The sequence below is a fragment of the Leuresthes tenuis genome, unplaced genomic scaffold (genome assembly GCF_036924035.1).
Source record: "Leuresthes tenuis unplaced genomic scaffold, fLeuTen1.0.hap1 SCAF_10, whole genome shotgun sequence".
NCBI classification, from domain to species: domain Eukaryota; kingdom Metazoa; phylum Chordata; class Actinopteri; order Atheriniformes; family Atherinopsidae; genus Leuresthes; species Leuresthes tenuis.
This window is the reverse complement of record NW_027325364.1, coordinates 15,670,665-15,688,553: the sequence shown is the minus strand read 5'-3', so window position 1 is coordinate 15,688,553 and position 17,889 is coordinate 15,670,665. Positions and strand designations below refer to the sequence as shown.

Here is a 17,889-nt window from a genome sequence, read left to right as displayed (position 1 = left end):
TCCCTGGATACATGGTCATTGAAGTATCTGTCTTTTGATATTCTCATCATCTCAGACTTCAGAGTTCAGAATAGTGGATTTGGTGCCTACATCCCATAATGTTCTGGTTTCTCTTGGAGCACTCCATGTAGCATATCTGCAGTTCTCTGGAATCGGTAAGACTTCCGATACCAAAGTAATATGTCTACATCTTCAACCATCTATAATCCAACAATAACCAGGAGAATTGTGCACATCTGTATGCAATCCATGATAAATAAATAAAATGTGCGACAGTACATTCAAATATATAGAGAAGTTTCTTCACACAGCGTTTATTCCATGCAACATAAGTTCATTTTAAATCAGTAAGAGACACCGGAGCAGCTTCAAAGTTTGTCTCAAAGTGACGGCTCCAGCTGCATCACCACACAGGCAGCCCCTCATACCTACATGAATACATACAGAGGTTACAAAACATTCAAGACTAAGTACAGTAAGACATTTTCCATATCCTATGGCTGGAACCAAGTCTATTAGAAAAAAAATGGATTCAGCCCAACACAGTACCACCCTTAACTATGACCATAGACACCAGCATAAAGCAAAATGAAACAATTAAAATATAAATGAAAAAAAAAATAGCTTCATAGTAATAGATTATTTTTTTTTTACCTGTTTTATTGAGTTAATGTTTTTTATTAAAGCTTTTCACTCTTTTGTCATGCACATTTATGATAGAGACAATAGACATAACAAACAAACAGCAAAGTAATTTACCTGATATAGTCGGACCCTGGAACACTCTCTGTGTTCATCTCCCCCATCAACACATCTGAAAACACAGTGTCTGGAGTGTCTCTTTTCCCATACCTGTGCATTAAAAAAAGATTTGAGCAGCTATTAAATACGTATTGTGCACATTATCATGATTTACCCCCACCTACAATAATCATAGAAGTTCAAAGACCAACCTCTGTCTCGTAATGAGATTGATGTAGTGTCTCAGTGCAGAATAATACTTGGCAAGCTCCTCAGGTGGTGCTCCTTCCCGTGGACCAGCAGGCTTGACTGGATATGCATTTATACCAGAGTGAATGCAAACCAGCAGGCAGAAAGCCAGAATGCTCGGCAACATCACAGCGTCGGAGGGTTTCCTGGATCAAAGGAAAATTAAGTCAGAATGAAGTGTAAAGGATGATTGTCCTACAACAAAGCCTATACCAAAATTAGAAAAACACAAGCTCCATATTAGATTTATACTCAGATGGCTAATTATCTGGAGCCATTAAAGCGGTTACATCTAGAACTACCTGCCCACAATCAAGAAGTAAGCCTTTCAGTTGAAATGTTAGAAAAAATTAAATATCCTTACAGTTAAAAGTACAGCTGTAGTGGGTTTTCTGACTGTCTGAGGCGTCTCTGTCAGAATCCCAACATTGCCCATCTTTTATACAGTGCGTTCTGCGTGGGGAGGGGGGGGGTCATTTTCTTTAAAGTTACTCCTGAGAAATATCTGTTGATTCATCAGCTTAATTAAACCTGTGATGGCAAAGCAGTGAAACAAATGGAGATGCACAGTTACACAAAACACAAAAGGAAGTGTCAGCATTAGGTTAATTAAAATCGGACCTCATGGAGTATACGTCACTCTTTTTGTCAATAAATTCAGATGAACCGCATTTGAAATGAACATGTTGCAGGGATTTGATTATTCCTGTATCATAATATCATGTTTTACATCATGATCAACTCGTTTGGAGCAAGCAGTGAGTTTAATCAAGAGGCCAAACAGCCTCACGTAATTGATTACTGACGTTTTTTTTAATTCAGTATTTTTTCCTTCACGTTTGCTCTTTTTTTTCTGCATTGAGGGCAGATGTTTGACTGAGGAGGTCTCTTGGCGAAGTCCACTCAAGTGTAGGCAGAGTCTAACATCTTTATTAATTTAGACAGTGCATTTGAAAGATGAAAACCAGCATGACTGGTTTTCATAAAGCTGATGATGTGTAACTTCAAATGGCTGATGATGGTCAGTTGTTTTCACATTAAGTTGCAAAATGTTTGAATGCCCCAGGTGTTTGGAAAGATGATGCTACAGTCGGCTGAACAATGTGGAGGGGGTCTGCATCCAGACACGAAATAAAAATCAGAAGTAGGGCCAGTTATGGCTTTCATTTACACATGATGATCAAAATGGCTTCTTCACCATGTCTTGGACTCACACTTAGACGATCGAGTCAAAGACTTGATTCTCTTAACTTCTCTTATATCTGCAGGGTGTAAACTCTACTTTCAACACTATTAACTATTAACTGGCGGGCAGTTGTCTTAAGTCGTCAAGTCTTACCAAACCACGGAGCACAGGGCCAAATGATGCCAAATTGTTCAAGAAAGAGCAATAAATCAGACAAGCCCATAAACTTCCAATTCCAGGTGATAGAGGACACAAAACGCTTACAGCCCCTAAACTGTAAGACGACTTTAATGGCATCTATTTTCTCTGAAGAGCACTCAGCTGAAATTTGACAGTAGATTGGTGCTGTTGTCATGTTTGACTGTCATGCAGGAGCTTCAGCGCACTTCTTACAGGGAAAGAAAAACTACAAACTTCAGCCCTGCATTATATACTAAATGTTCAGCCGCTGTACTCCAGAGTGGCTTTATTCATGACACACTGTGTTTACATTTTAAGATATCCACAAAGTATCCCTTCTAAGCCAAAAAGACAATAATATGCAGCCATACATGACTGTTGGACAGCATGTGCTAACGCTTTTTCAGCATTATTGCTATTTTTCTTTGTGGAGTAATTCTTCGGCTCAGAAATAAAACGTGTCGTGTGGAGACTGGTCAGTAATAGATGCCCAATTTACATGCTCAGTCATCTCAGCCAGCGGGTAGCTTGCTGACAAATGAGGGCCAGGTGGCTACAACACAGAGTCCTTTAAGTGTCTTGTCTGATACAGTTGATGTGATCTCTCCTCATGAGCTCGTTCACCAAGAGAAAACTGGGGACTGCAGCCAAGTGCGAACTCACCCGCAGGGAAGAGACTGATATCAGAGGAAGCTAAATACTTTTCATCAGTGCGTATGTTGGATTTTTAACCACCTAGAAAACAGGTGGGCTTTCAACAGAGGACTGACACTGAGCATCATGACTGGAGGTTATGGGAAATAGATCATTAAATGCCATCTAGTTGCGTACTGGGGGAGTAATGAACAACTACTGATTAACATGCTCTTCTATCTGTAAAACATTTCGTCGGCAGGCACACACACGGTGGTAGAATTTGATGCTCACAATTATAGGGCAGAAAGCGTTGTGCTTCATATAGGCTTCTTTAATTAAAGTGGAAAAATGGGGTACAAAATGTGCTGCTTATGGAAAAAATGTTTGAATGTTCCTTTTCTTCATAATCTACTCCATCGACGAGTGTAACACCATGACTCCTAATGGCTGCACAACAGTGGGTAAAATGCTTGTGAGGGTAATGACGATATTAGCAAGCGTGGCAAACGTTAAGTGAAACATTTCAATTTTCTGTCTAGCATCCACTGGAGAAGCTGGCTCAATATAAACGGGTACCCAAAGGCTCGAATGATTAATCAAAAGAAACAGCATATTGAGATAAACCACAACATTTTTAAACATTTTTTTTCTCAACAAACTTAACTTCTCTTGCATTGAAATAAATTTTAAAAAACATAAATTTACAAACTGTCTTTTCCTGTGTCTGTGCTTGTGTTTGAACATCAGTTTCCTCCTTTTTGGACGGTGTGAATTCAAAACGCAAGCTCAAGTCACGAACATTCAAACACCAGGACGTGTCGGGCTCTGCACGGGCAGCTCCTGCTTCATTGCATATTCACATTTAGCTAATGCTCTGACAGTAAGTCAATGAAGTGTAATGGTCACCTACTTGGGAGTTATGAGGGCACACGTAGTATTACGTGTATGTGTGTGTGTATTCACTCTGAGTTTTTATGCATCTTTGTGTATATTTGTCTCCACACTCAGTTTTCTGATTCTCTACATAAACAGTGTACTTACAGCCGATCTTTCAAATTTAAAATGTTCCAACCTACATTTTCAAATTGTAGGTTGTAGAGTTTTCAGAGCTGCATCGTGAATGCGGGTTCTCTGCCAAAGACACACTTTAAAGTGCTTACTTGCACATTTACTGGTCAGTCTTTTAGTGCATGTAAGTGCGAGGATAATGCATGTCACAATAGTTTGGCCAGCAGGTCTTTTCTTGTAAGACGTAATCAGTTTGTCTGTATTGGCTGAAAACATCAGCTTGAATGCTATGTTTCCGTGACCCCCTTTTATCGAGATATTGTTTCTAAAACTCTTTTCTTTTTTTGCAAACATCAAACTGCAGGTTGGAATATTCCAGTGTTTTCCTTGCACAGCTTTGAAGGTCTACGAGTTAACTTTGATTTTATGATTTTTGTTTTAAATCTACACAGAAGGAACCGTCATTTATTCAAATATTGATATTTTGAAGAGGTGCCGTTCAACAAGGTATTATTACTCCCTTGTAGTCAAAATGCAGTCACGTATGTCATTACTTTCTCATATGCTGATGGATTCAAACCTTAAAAAGAAGACTCACACTTGTGTCCCTGCAGCCACTGGTAGGGACATAACTGTAATCATAACAGCAGAGCAAAATTGTTTATTTCCAGTTAAGTGTGTAAAAGTGCTCTCTCTACATCTCCAGCTGGCAACAAAATGTGTTCCAAAGATCTATTTTTGTGACCAACGTATGTTTATTTCCTTACATGGACAAAAATCAGGATGAATTAAACATTCAGTCTGATCATAAAAAGGTTTGGGTGCCTTCTATTAAATCCAGGTTAAAAACATTGCTTTTCTCATTTGTATATGCATGAAATCTGCACGGTATCTTTTAATGTATCTAGACTGTTGCTTGTTTTTAATAATTCTAATTTCATTTGAATTATTTGATTCGTTTTCTCTTTATATTCTTTTCTGTATTCTTAATGCTTCTTCCACTCCCCGCTGCAATGCTTTTATTGTATGCAAAGCACTTTGAATTGTTTTGTACATGACATGTGCTATACAAATAGATTTGACTTGTATTCTAAAAAATGTATAGAATAGAATTGAACGATTTGCTAATCACATTGACTCTCTTTCTACTGTATTTATATTGCACTTAATACAGTAGAAAGACAACATATCATGTCAAAAGATTTTGTTTTTTAAATCTATTTACTGGGGCAGTCCTCCACCAGACAGTCACTCATTAATAGGCCCCATATTGACTCACAGATGATTAATAACAGCATCCTCAAATAATTAAAAAATTCAAAATTCCCAATGACGCATGGAACAAACACGGAGCATCACCTCATTTATACCACACGTCAAAGAGAACAATGGATGTAAAAAAAACAGTCATCTTTAGTGAAAACCTCAGTGATCCGAACAATCTGAAGCATACAACCAAGGAGACAAATGTTCCACATATAACCACAGTATTTCCAGTATATAAAGACAATGAATTTACGCAAAGCACTAGAAGAATGGACTTCCAAATATTTTGTGCTCAGCTTTATTTCCTCCAAACACTGCCACAGCTCAGTAATCAACAGTTAAAAAAAACCCACAGACATGATAAAGATAGTATTACAATAATTTATTATCTGTTAACAACTCTTCCTCAAACTCAGTCAATACATCAACAATACCTTTTCCGAATACCATCTACGCCAAATGCTCAAAGGCGTAGTGGTCAAATAAAATGTGTTTGCACAATTAATCAGCAGGATGAAGCAGTACTTCCTGTTTTGCAGACGCTGAAGGGATGGATCCATTTCAACTTCTTGTTTTAAGTGACTAAAACACATTTTATTACTGCACGTGAAGGGAAACGCCTAAATCTCTGACAAAGTCATTCAGGTTGGGCGCAGCTTGAAAATGATTTGTCACTTTGTGAGTTCAACATCCAATATGAAGTCTTCTGGCAGCACCTCAGCAGGGATCCTCTTCAGCTGCTCATCAAAGGCACGGAGAGTCCAGAGTTTCTCCAGTTCGTACACTTCTCTGGTCTCTGGCAGCATGAAGTGAACAACCATATGACCTGAGACAAAGATAACCAGTATAAGTAACAGCAATAAGAAACATAAGTTTAAAAGCACAACAATTAAAAAAACTGGACTGAAGATGGGATTTCGAGGATTTACATACCGAAGTCAAGGCACATCCAGTCTTCTGCATCTTTCCCTTCAATCTTGATGTTTGGTTCTCCATCTTTCTTCAGAAACTTGTACTGGAGGAAAAGTATCCACAGTTTAAAGCAAATACCAGCTGAACAAGAGAACATCCAATACAGAATAAAGAGAGCTCAGTTACCACTTTGATGGCATAAAGTGCCATCGCGCGGAGGTGTCTTGGTGATAAGCCGCTGACGACAACAAAATACTCTGTATATTTGATGTGGTCTGGCACTTTAATCACACAGAGGTCCACGGCATTTTCCTGACGCAGTAAAGACACCAGCACGTCGAGAGTGAACGTCTCCGAAGAACCTGGAAGAAAAGAAGGAAGAGAAACATTCGGTTGAAAAATGTTCAAACGGTAGGTGCATCTCGGCTCAGCATGGGTCATGTGTCCTTTCAGTCAGAGGTTATGTGCTGCTCACCGCACCCGTGTCTCTGATACTGGTGTAGAAGAAAAGCCGAGTGATTGTGCACTTTGTGATAAAAGCCTGAAATTTGGCAAACACACTAAAGTTTATTTTCAAACGTGGAGGCAACCTGGAGCTGACTTCTAATTATTCTTACTGTATGCTTTCTTCTTTAAGTTCGGCCGTAGATCTCCCAAAAAAACTGCGTCTTGATAATAAATAAAATATGTTTTTAACTAACGGGTTTTGGGTTAAATAAGTGTCCTCAAATGCTTTGTATATGCATTTATGAGCATCTGTATTTATAGGGCGTCTAATTTCAGCATTTCCTTGGTATTTCAGGTTTTCTGTCCTACTAAAGTCCAGGCAACCCCCAAGCTTTTGGTGCCTTCTAGCTTTCCTGCTGTTCATAGCTTAGGTGGACGATACTGTATATAGTATCAGTGGTGGTTGTTTCAAAGAAGTGACATGTTTTTATGGTTGATCCAGCTCTCTCTTCTACACCCAAGAAGCCTAAGGCATTTTAAGATTAAGAGACAAACTGGAAACTTTGTTTTTTGTCAAGCAGAGACTGAAGAAAACACTGCAGTGCCCAGCAAAGTCCTTTAAGCCCTCTTTTTGTAGAGGTTAAATATCATTAGCATACAAGAGATGGAGACCTCAACCAGTTTTTCCCACATAAAAACCAGGCAGCACCACCGGCTCTCTCATGTGGAAGCAGGCTACGACTAGGATGTAAGGCTGATTTGCTACAAAGCCTTGAATCTCCAGTGGCATCAGGGCAGAGCAGGACTCCTGGAGTGGATGCAATTATTCTCGATAGTGCCACTGTGGTTCAGATGCTAAATCCTTGGACAGCTAAAATGCTTTCTAGACTATGCAAAGTTGGTGTTTGGACCACATAAATCCTCTCAGCTTGACAAAACCAGCTTTGTTGATGTAGTAAGTAAGTAAGTAAGTAAGTAAGCTTTATTTGTACAGCGCCCTTCACAGACCAGGGTCACAAAGCGCTTTACAGTTACAACAGAGCAATAAACATTTAAAAGGCCAAGACAACTCAGTAACAATCATATCAGCCCCAAGACAACTAAGCAAAAAAAGAAAAGAAAACCCTAAACAAATAAATAGGTCTTAAGTTGTCTTTTAAAGGAGTCAACAGACTCCATCAAACGCAGAGAGAGCGGAAGATCGTTCCAAAGTCTGGGAGCAACCGCTTGGAAGGATCGGTCTCCTCTGGTCCGGAAGCGAGTGCGTGGCACCATAAATAAATTCTGATCCACAGACCTCAGATCCCGAGCTGGGGTGTAAGGCTGGATCAGATCACTGATGTAGGGTGGAGCCTGACTATGTAATGCTCTGGAGGTTAAAACCAGAATTTTAAAGTTTATCCTAGAGGAAACTGGCAGCCAATGAAGGGCTTTAAGAATAGGGGTTATGCGAGTCCTCCTCTTAGAGCGGGTCAGAATTCTCGCTGCAAAGTTTTGCACTAACTGCAGGCGAGACAGCTCCTTCTTGTTTAGACATAAAAACAAACTATTATAATAGTCTAAACGTGAAGACACAAAGGCATGGATTATCAGCTCTAAATCATTTTGTGACACCATTGTTCTGAGTTAGGAGATTTTCCTCAGTTGGAAAAAGCCATTTTTGGTGAGCTGTTTACAGTGTTGTACTAATGACATGAATTGTTGCTTCAATGACTCCAAAGACATGTTCTAGTCTGCTGGTGTTCCATGCTTTCACAGGTTGTGACAGCATGTCTTTCTTTGGCGGAGGAGGGAAGAAGACAGCCTGGGAAACATGGAAAGTGTCTTCTGAAGTTACTGATGGATTCTTGGAGGCGACTTAAATGACAGAGATAAGCGAGAAGTGTGTCTCACAGCTGGAATACTTTGTTGCTCTAATATATGACAGGACAAGTGAATGTCTGGAGATTAATGAATTCGGGAAGCAGCTAGAACACAGAAATCGAGATCTCTGGAGAACGTTCCACTTACAACCAAAGCAGCCCTGGAGCAGCACTTAAAGCGTGCCAGTTACCAGGCTCATTGCTGGAGTCAGGCATTGGTTAAAAATCCTCAGCTGCCAAGTCCATCTGACTTTGGTTGGATCAGTGAAGGAGAAGGACAGCAGCCTATATGGACAACCCTTGCTGAGGCTCTTAAATCATGTTGTGGACTAATATGCTGCCAAAGAGGTTGGACTAAGTGTGAAAGCCAGACTTAAGTGTGATGCATTATTAACCCTAACCCGTGTTAAGGAGAATGTACAAGTTAGAAGCTCTGAAGCTAAATCAAATCAAAAGACGATGTAAGCTTTATTTTGTGTACATTTCAGTGACATTTCAAGTTAAAGTTAATCATCTTTATGTTTGTTTCATTGCAAAAGCGAATTTGTTTGTGTTTTGGCAAAACAGAGTCATCTGATGAAGAGAAGCAGTAAATGCTCATATTAAGGAGACAGACTCCGGAGTATGTTCTTTGTGATGGAGCTACGTTTGTATATGAAGAAGCTGAAAACTTACTCTGACTGAAGGAGCCGTTGTTCCTGTTGTTATCGTCCATTTCATGTGATTCCTCCTCAAACGTGTCCTTGCTCTCTGAATGTGTGCTTCCACCGCTATCAGAATAACATCTTTTTGTGTCAAAGCCACTCCTGACTGAAGCTGTCTGAAGCCAGTGTTGTTGACATGAGGTTAAATGTGCTGATATACACCGAGCTTTATTACTAACACCTCTTAACAAAACACCCTTTTGCTCTAGTAAACTACTGCTTCTACACACCAACGATATGAGTAACCTGGAGCGACATAGAATATTCATGATTTTGACTTCAATAATAAAAAATTCTACTCTTACGTATAAAGCTGTCCACGAGTTAACCAATAGCTTAAAAACAGGAAGCAGCTCGTGTCCTTGGCTTTTGATTGGTTCGTACGTCTTCTTTGTTGGTTTTTGTGCCGTGTTTGAGCCGAATGAACGTCACCCTCTATCGAGAACAAATGGTATTGTCAGCAGAGCTCAGGTTGTTGATTTTTAAATCGGTGAACAGCACGATGCTCATGGAAGTTTAAACTCTGGATTCTGTTCAGCATCTTGAGTCTTTTATTAGCCTTTTAATCACTATTTTTAATCACGTTCAATCACTATTACAGCTGAGAAAGTTGCACTGAACATATGCGGCAGAGTTGGGTATGTTGTGAATTTCTCCTCTGGAATCAGTTCAGTCTTAAATCAACTTGTGAAAAAAAAAACTTATATTTTACCAAATCTATTAAAAAAAAGAACAAAATGATATATAATAAAGTTAACCCTTTATCTCTGAGTGCAAGAATAGTAGAAGTACATGTCAGTATAAGGGAACGGTAAAGTAACTTGAAACTAAAGGACAAAACTTAAATAAATGTATCTATTTATTTTCTACCTATATTAGTTAATCTGCTAGTATTAAAATGTATCAGCCTGTTTCATACATTCAAGTCGCCTGGCTATGCTTGCTCATAAAGCTTTGTAAATTGTTCCTCTGAACAGCAAATTTCCTTGACAAGTGTCTTATGAAATATTCACACATTTGTCATAGAGAGTGGAAAGTTTAAGTAGTAAATGATGCCTAATGTGTCCTCTTGTCAATCTGCCTTGTTAAGTGCTGGAACATTAAAGGAAAACTACACAGAGTAAAATAAACTCTTTTTATTTAATTTACGAAGGAAAACTGTTCAGAGCGAAAAATATAGTGTTTTACAAAATCAATACATCTGACATGAACAACACTTATTTTATAAAACTGTATGTGTCATAAAACCCCAACAAATCCATAAAAAATAAATTCCACCTCTGGTACAGTCTGACTGATCAGTTAATGGTCAGTGAATTGACAAATTCAAGTATGTAATAGTTAAAAGCCTTATCCATTCTTTTTTTGAACATTTTGCTCCCGTTGTTTGAATTTCTTTTCATACGTCATCAGGTTCCGAGCCCAGAGTTACATTAAGTCTCAAGCCCACAGGAATATGATCCGTCAGACCAGACAGCTGCGTTATAAAGGTCATCTCTTCGATTTCCTATAAGGAAAAAAGTCAGAAAATCTGACCGTTAGTGGTTCAAATATTTTATGATCTATCAGTATATTTGACATTGAAATAAAACTTTAAAAAAAAACAAAACTTGCAACTTCGCACACACAAAAAGTTGAGAATCTATAAGTAGGATGTGAAAATACAACGGTGCACGTACTGTTCTGCACTGCTTTGAAATGGAGTTTTCACGGTAGAGGATGTAGTCAATCCGACGTCCGATCCACGGCTGGCCAGACTCCGGGTAAACCAGAGGAGAGTCCCCTGCAGGGACAGGAGGGGAGATGTACTGCCTCCTCAGCTCTTCTCTTTCCAAAGTTCTGCAAAGACACAAAGAAGACTGAGCAGCTTGTCGTGACACTGTCATTATCAAAGGGAAACTAACTTAGCTCTTAACTTAGTAGTGATGCTGCACTAGAAAGGCTGAGCTGAGAATACCTTTGTAGACTTTCTGGGGTGTTTACATCATCTTCATACATAGTTGGCTGTTCCAGGAGAGTACCTTCGGTAGCAAACCACAGTAATACTCTATGAACTGTTAACATTTGTCATATATGTTGTATATAGGTACTTATTCCCATTCACTAGATTTAAGTGATACCAACCAATGACCCAGGGCTTCTCTTTTCCAGGTCCTGCTCTGCAAGGGTCTCTATAGTCGTTAAACAGATGATGATTCTGTTCCAGATGGTCATCTAATAAAACACAGAGACATGTGTAATTAACCTTTATGGAAGCACAAAATATTAACAGCAACGGCTATTTTCAATGAGAGACGCACCAGGTGAACAGTTGTCAAAGTTGAAATCCCCGCAGAGCACATCAAAAACAACCTCCTCGTCCGGCTGTTTGTTTGCAGCCTGGAACTCAACAATCCACTTGGTAACCATGTTCAGTTGCTCACAGCGAATTTCTCCTTCACCTGGCGAGAGAACACAAAAAAAGGTATCATCGGCCTGACCTATTGATCGTTTCTTCTCAATGAAATGCAAAGACTCCAGTTCACCAGAGTAAATCAAACCCCCAAAAAACTGTGACTTACCCTCAGGTGCATGAAGATGTGTGCAGTTAACATATCCAACCACTGTCTTCTGTTTCTGATTCTGCCCGATCAAAACCTGGGAGTTATGAAATACTTCTTAAGTTCTTAATGTAACATTTATGCTTCCTCACTCGCAGCTTAACAGAGACTCATAACTTTAATCATTCTGCAATAACATATGATGGTTTACATGTCATAACATTTATTAGAAAACAGCTTTGTGGTGTCAAACTCTGAACATAAGATTTTTTTCTGTACGGTGAGCCTCAAACATTCACTGATGAAACACCTTTTTGAGTGAGGGGAGGACTTTAAAGAAGGCACCTTAGCAGAGAGGAGGCCCTTGGCAGCCAGTGCGTCTTCACCTCGGCTGTTTGGGAAGCAGTGGTACTGAGCCTGGAGCACAGGGAATCTGCTGGCGAGGAACAGGCCGCTGTTGAAGAACTTGAAGGAGGTGCACATGCATGGTGGCTGGCAGGCATACACACCAACGTCATACAGTATGTGTCCAAACACTGGTTTTAGTATATTGGTGAGCTTCTGTGCAGCTTTCTTATCAAACACCTCTTCCAGGCACAGTATATCTACATTGGCTGGAAACAGCGACGACACCTCCCAAGGTACATCGCCCTGCCGGCGGAGACCCTGAGAGAGAAAAGCACGGGGAGCCCTCCGGTGGCTCGACTGGTGCTGCTGGTTGGAGTTCTGATTGGAATTGAGGATGGGAGAAGGCGGCTCAGTCGATGGCTCTTCTACATCATCACAGGGCACACGTACCACACGAACCTGCTTTTCGTTTGATTCCGTGTGGTGAAGCACTGAAGGTTGTGATTGTCTATCTGTAGCCCCATACATACTTGAGTTGGCTGTGGGGAAAATGCTGTTGGAGGGGCTGAGAGTACCACAGCTGCTGGGGGAGTCAATAAAGATCCTGATATTGGGTCGACACACACCCTGCACAATGCGCTGACCGATGGCAGACGCCCTCCGATGAGTGTGGCCCAGGTTGTTGAAGCGAGCTAGACTTTCAGGCAACAGACACAGGTTGGCCGTGGCAAACCCAAATGATGCCTTTCCCGTTAGCTCAAAGCCCCTGTCTGTCTCATTCTCAGGTGAGGCTGGAACCTCTCTGTGGTAGTAAAACGGCCTACGGCAGGCCTGCAGGGGTGCCCAGAGGAGAAAGCCCAAAAGAGCCAGTGGAGCTGTGATGAGAAAAAGAATGAAGAAGAAAATGGAGCCGAAGAAGACCTTGAGGGGGTGGAGGTAGCATTCCTGTTCTTCTCGCTGGATACGTTCCTGGGTGGTGGACTTGCACACAGCAATGACGCGATTAAGACACCAGAAACAAGGCAGGATGAATGTCCATCCCACAGCATGTATACCTGCAACAAACTCATTGGGAAAAGGAGACGCCTGCAGGGCCATGCCTCTCCACTGTCTCTAAACAACAAATAGGATGAACTGCATCCAGAAGTCCAGTTCTGGATGCATTCCTGAGACAAGTCTCTCCCTCACAAGCTCCAGTGGACACTAAAATGGGAGAAAGAAGTCAAACTGTTATGATACACCTCAGCTCTTGCCTCCAACATCAACATTTACAACACGAGTTCTCAGGAATGACTGGCTTATTGACTTCATGTCCGCACATGCAGTGGAAAACATGAAGCAATAGACAGCGGTTCTGACATGTGAGGTTTACATAGAACACCAGACTGGCTTAAAGCATTGCCTTATGCAATGTGTGACGATCACTTTTAAAAGAAGCAAAGAGAGAAAAAAAGAAGGCATGGTGTAATCCAGCTGTGACCATCTGTCCCACTGCTGCTAACGGAGACTGCGAGCACCACTCCTTTGTGTGAATTTACACATCAAAGATACTGACATTGGGTGAGTCAGTAGTTGTATTTTCTACTAAACCTGTATTTCTACTTTTTAACAATAATAACAGTAAAAAAAAAAGACTATTACTCTGATATAACTCATCAACAACAGATGGTGAAATCATTTCTATTCAATAAGTCATAGTAGGAGCAGTTGTTTTTCTCAGGCTTGGTCTGGCAACAAACATCAACTATTTTGTGTTATAACGCTGTTTATTATGTTGGTGTAACTTGAACCCACCATAAAACCAGTCTCTCTTGAGCTCTCCTTGAACGTTGCTGTGGTGCGTTCAAGGGTTCATTCTTACAGCGGACATTTCGCTTTCATTCTCACAATAGCAACAGTTTAACAAAATATTAATTTTAAGAATACAACCATTACGTCATAAACCATAGCACCCGAATTATGCTCATAACGACCCATTTAAAAGCTACTGTATCGTAAAGGGGATCTGTGTGTCTCCCCAGCGAAGAACTCATACAGGTGGAGGAAACTATGAGCGAGGTACTCGCATCGATTTTCAGCAGGTATGTTCAAGCTATCAATTTCACTTAATATCCTTTGGCAAATTATTTTAGGTTCACATGTCAGTGGTGTGTAGGAAGCACCAAACGCCACGGTATGACAAAAACGTGAGGTCTGTGAATTGTCACACGTAATACATGCTTTATAAAGGCCACGTACATTACAATTACAGCAACTGAAAGCAGTCACCTGTCACGTCGCGCTGCTAGCTTAAAATATGTCGCTAAAGTGAAAGCCCAGATGGTCTTACCTTAGCGTGGAAACTGGGGCAGTCCGCCTGATTGACCCATTCAGTGAGCAACCTGTTAATGTACTTACTTACTAACGTGTAATTATTGTGTGGTCATTTGCTCAGACCAAACTGACAGGCTTTGTGTTGAAAGCAGACAACCAGTGGAACAAAAGTAGTCCTTTGGTACATAAACCCTCCCTGCCCTCGGTTGCTCGCGGCATTATTAAGCCACACCCCAACGGCGTTGCCATAGTGTCAAGCCCGTCAGACACGTGACCATACCTGAGGCGACTATGAGAAAAGTTTCCAACTTCGTTGGTTTCCAAGGAAGTACTTTGTGATATCGAAGAAGGCCCTGCTTGACTAAAGTACAATACAGAGGACAAAAGTCCCGGAGTTTACCAAGTATACTTTAAGCCTATTTTTTAGGGCCTCCTACTGCACCTTCTTTAGCAATAAAATTCAAGTTAGCCCAGTTTTAAAGTAATAAAAAGGCCCATGATAAGCCCTTGTTTATACGACAGTTAATTTCATTCTGGGATAATTTCTTGTCAAATAAATAGCATTATTCCAGGGTAATAAATATAATTAATCTTTGTCAATGCAAAGAGAACAAATCCTCCTTTGGAATTAACTACATTTAGAAGATTAGGGGGGAAATGTACAAAATGGTCAAGAAATTCAAAATATGACTATTATAATAGATGTCGACTTTAAGCATCCTGCCAAGTTCTGGAAGCTAGTTAAATACTCAGTAGATTATGTTTTGTTTACCAGGCTTCCCAATCCTCTAAATGGCCAATCAAAGTGCAGTCAAGGTTAGCACCAATACTGAAACTTTTGATGATTATTTTTATATCTCCTGTAATACAGGGGGTGCAATCTGAAAAAGAGTACTATGAAGACATCTCAGGTTTTCCTGCTCACCTGTTCACTTTCTCTCACAAGTTTAGAAAGCTGATCTCAGATGATTAAAAAAAAGTTTCCTGGTACTGATACTGTTTTTTTCATTGCTGAGCCCTTTACTAACTTACTTGAAATTCCAGTCTTTCATTTACATCACAGCAGCCAGTGTGATAGTAGATCAACTACTACTTTTCAACTTTTTCTAGGTCGCAAGACAGGTTAGTTAAAACTTCTTTGTCTCTTTCTCCTCTTTATGCAGGCTTCAAAATATCTGCAGCTGACAGACACTCCTATCTATGCAAACTTTTAAAGATGTTTTAAGTTCCTCCCTAAGGAAAACCTGCTGCTGTTTTGCATAGTATTTAAGTGGGTAAGAAATGTGGAAGATTTAACTGGAAGGGTCTGGCTTTTTAACCTTTTGTGTCATTTCATAGTCATGGAATATTTTATGCCAAGTGGAGGTCAGTGAGCATAGAGATTTCTTTATAGCACATGGCTAAGTATTGGTTGAAATCACAAATCGCAGCTGCATTTGAATTTTGTTTGTGAATGAAGCAGCTTTACAAACCCCAAATGAGCAAGCAAATGTATTTGTGTAGACTGGCTCTTGTTTACGGCGTGTACAAAAATCATCGCCACACAACACCTGTCACATTTTGTAATTTATCAAAGACTATTTCCATTTCAAGGATTGCATACGGTCTTGTGGATTTCTGTTTCGTTGGATATAGTGATGGCTACCAGAGAAGAAGAGGCTTTCTGTCCTTCGCTGCCATGTTGCAGAGACAACCGAGCACTAGCATCAGGTCCTTCTGAAGTTTTGTCGGAGCAGTGGTTATTATCAGCTTCCTCAGAAAGTCTGGGCTATTGTAGTCAGACCCCTGGGCACTGCTTTTACTCGGCCTCTCCTTCAGGATCCCATAGGTGTTGACAATGAATTCGGAGAAAGGAGGGTGAAGTGCTGGTTTGTACCCAAGCTGCCTCAGCCTGTCCATGAGGTCCACATACCTCTGAGTGAGGTGAAGCTGATAGCCCTCATCAACCTTTCCTGTCAGAGGGTGCGTGCTAACCTGGAAGAGAGGAAAACAGGCCTGAGACTTTCTTCTAGGTCTTTCAAGGGGAGCTTTACGGCCAATGTTGATTAAATCAAAAGGGCTCTTGTACCTAATAGAAATTTTAATCACATTTCTGGGTTTGTAATTATTTGTAATGATCGAATAAAAGTCATCGTGAACTTGCCTCTATGATCTTCTCTGGTATATTGAACAGTGTGAAGCCATAGAGCCTCTCGTGGGCCTGGAATACATAGGAGAGAATCCTCCTATCTAGTTGATAGGCAATCTCTCCGAACAGTCTTTGCAGTCCTGCAAATGAAGAATTGAAATAAATGAATAAAGTACAGGCAGCTTTCTTACAGGTCAGAAATTGCTGCGACTGTGGCACCTGTGACACAAAGAGGAATGTCAGCCTGGCCGCTCTGAAGCGTCACTGTCTCATCTGTGTCTTTGTGTACAGAGCTTTGGAGGAAAGACTTGAAGTCGATGGGAGACGATGTTCGGTGTTCGTGTTCAGTTTTGGTTTGCTGCAAGTCTTTCCTGAATTGCCGCTCATTAAAGGTGTGTTGCCACTGACTGGATGGCCTTGTTCCTGAGACTGAGCAAACAGATGAAAAGTTCCTGTCAATTACCATTAAGGGCAAGTAGAGATTGTATTTTACTAAGACAGAGACAAAGGTCGCAGTTTCCAGGCTCGAGCTGTGGTACGACCACATTCTGCCTGTTTTGACCTACTTGCACTTGTTCCCAGCATGTTATTGAATTAAATATGTTGTTTTTGATACATACATAAATACATAACCTAGGATCATTTTTATTTTGCTATCATTCAGTTGACAAGACGCTAGCTGAGCAAGAGAATTCTGTTCTTTCATTTCACACTCTATGACCTTGACCTGTTCTGCCGGCTGCTGATTCAAATTGACCGAGGCTTCAAAAGTATAAAAATAGATTAAGAATATCATTGTCTTGTGTGATGATGAGAAAAGATTGATTAACTGTTGGGTTTGTTGCCTTGACGTTAGAGCATGACTATGAAGATACATCAGTGAAAAAGTACTGAGAAAGTGAAGCAAGTAATGAATAGATAGATACAAGAATTGATAAATAGATAAAAGTCCAATTGATCAAAAAAAAAGAAAAAAAGAAAATTACCTTGAAATACAACAAAGTACAAAAGCACTGTAAATCTCATGTTGGTTTTTGTTGTATTCATGATTTTGTCTTTGTTAGGAGGTCTTCTGAAAAATATACCTCCTATAAAAGTCATGTGACCTGTAAATGTTTGAGAACCACTGCTTTGAATGATCACTGTCGCCTGGGTGCAATATTTTCTTATATCAGTTTCCTCATAAGCTTCTCATGATATATATTTATCTATCTATCTATAGATAGATAGATATATTTAAATCCAAGAGTAGTTTTTTTAGAGTAGTTAATTTTATTTGAGTACTGGATAAAAAGAAGAGGGTTCCCATTTGACCGTCGTAATATTGATGGTAATATCTCTTCGGAACTGTGTTGCTAGGTAACAGCTT

At 40.2% G+C, this 17,889-nt stretch overlaps 3 protein-coding genes across 3 annotated transcripts; all 3 read right to left on the bottom strand.

Annotated features, from left to right (window-relative positions):
* Positions 1 to 309: 309 nt before the first annotated feature.
* On the bottom strand, positions 310 to 1,395 carry LOC140316539 (peptide YY-like). The gene is made up of 4 exons (XM_072394413.1): positions 1,355 to 1,395; positions 954 to 1,136; positions 760 to 852; positions 310 to 428 (listed from the first exon to the last, which is right to left on the bottom strand). The coding sequence occupies exons 2-4, from the start codon at positions 1,115 to 1,117 to the stop codon at positions 404 to 406; spliced, it is 282 nt and encodes a 93-aa protein (XP_072250514.1). The 5' UTR covers positions 1,118 to 1,136; positions 1,355 to 1,395; the 3' UTR covers positions 310 to 403.
* A 4,130-nt stretch (positions 1,396 to 5,525) lies between these two features.
* Positions 5,526 to 9,635, bottom strand: malsu1 (mitochondrial assembly of ribosomal large subunit 1). Its single transcript, XM_072394409.1, has 4 exons — positions 9,163 to 9,635; positions 6,365 to 6,540; positions 6,200 to 6,281; positions 5,526 to 6,092 (listed from the first exon to the last, which is right to left on the bottom strand). The coding sequence occupies exons 1-4, from the start codon at positions 9,458 to 9,460 to the stop codon at positions 5,938 to 5,940; spliced, it is 711 nt and encodes a 236-aa protein (XP_072250510.1). The 5' UTR covers positions 9,461 to 9,635; the 3' UTR covers positions 5,526 to 5,937.
* Positions 9,636 to 10,432: 797 nt separating this feature from the next.
* On the bottom strand, positions 10,433 to 14,593 carry smpd5 (sphingomyelin phosphodiesterase 5). Its single transcript, XM_072394408.1, has 8 exons — positions 14,409 to 14,593; positions 12,077 to 13,282; positions 11,753 to 11,828; positions 11,492 to 11,632; positions 11,316 to 11,405; positions 11,149 to 11,212; positions 10,871 to 11,030; positions 10,433 to 10,698 (listed from the first exon to the last, which is right to left on the bottom strand). Exons 2-8 carry the CDS (start codon positions 13,175 to 13,177, stop codon positions 10,591 to 10,593), a joined length of 1,740 nt encoding a protein of 579 aa, XP_072250509.1. The 5' UTR covers positions 13,178 to 13,282; positions 14,409 to 14,593; the 3' UTR covers positions 10,433 to 10,590.
* Positions 14,594 to 17,889: the final 3,296 nt, after the last annotated feature.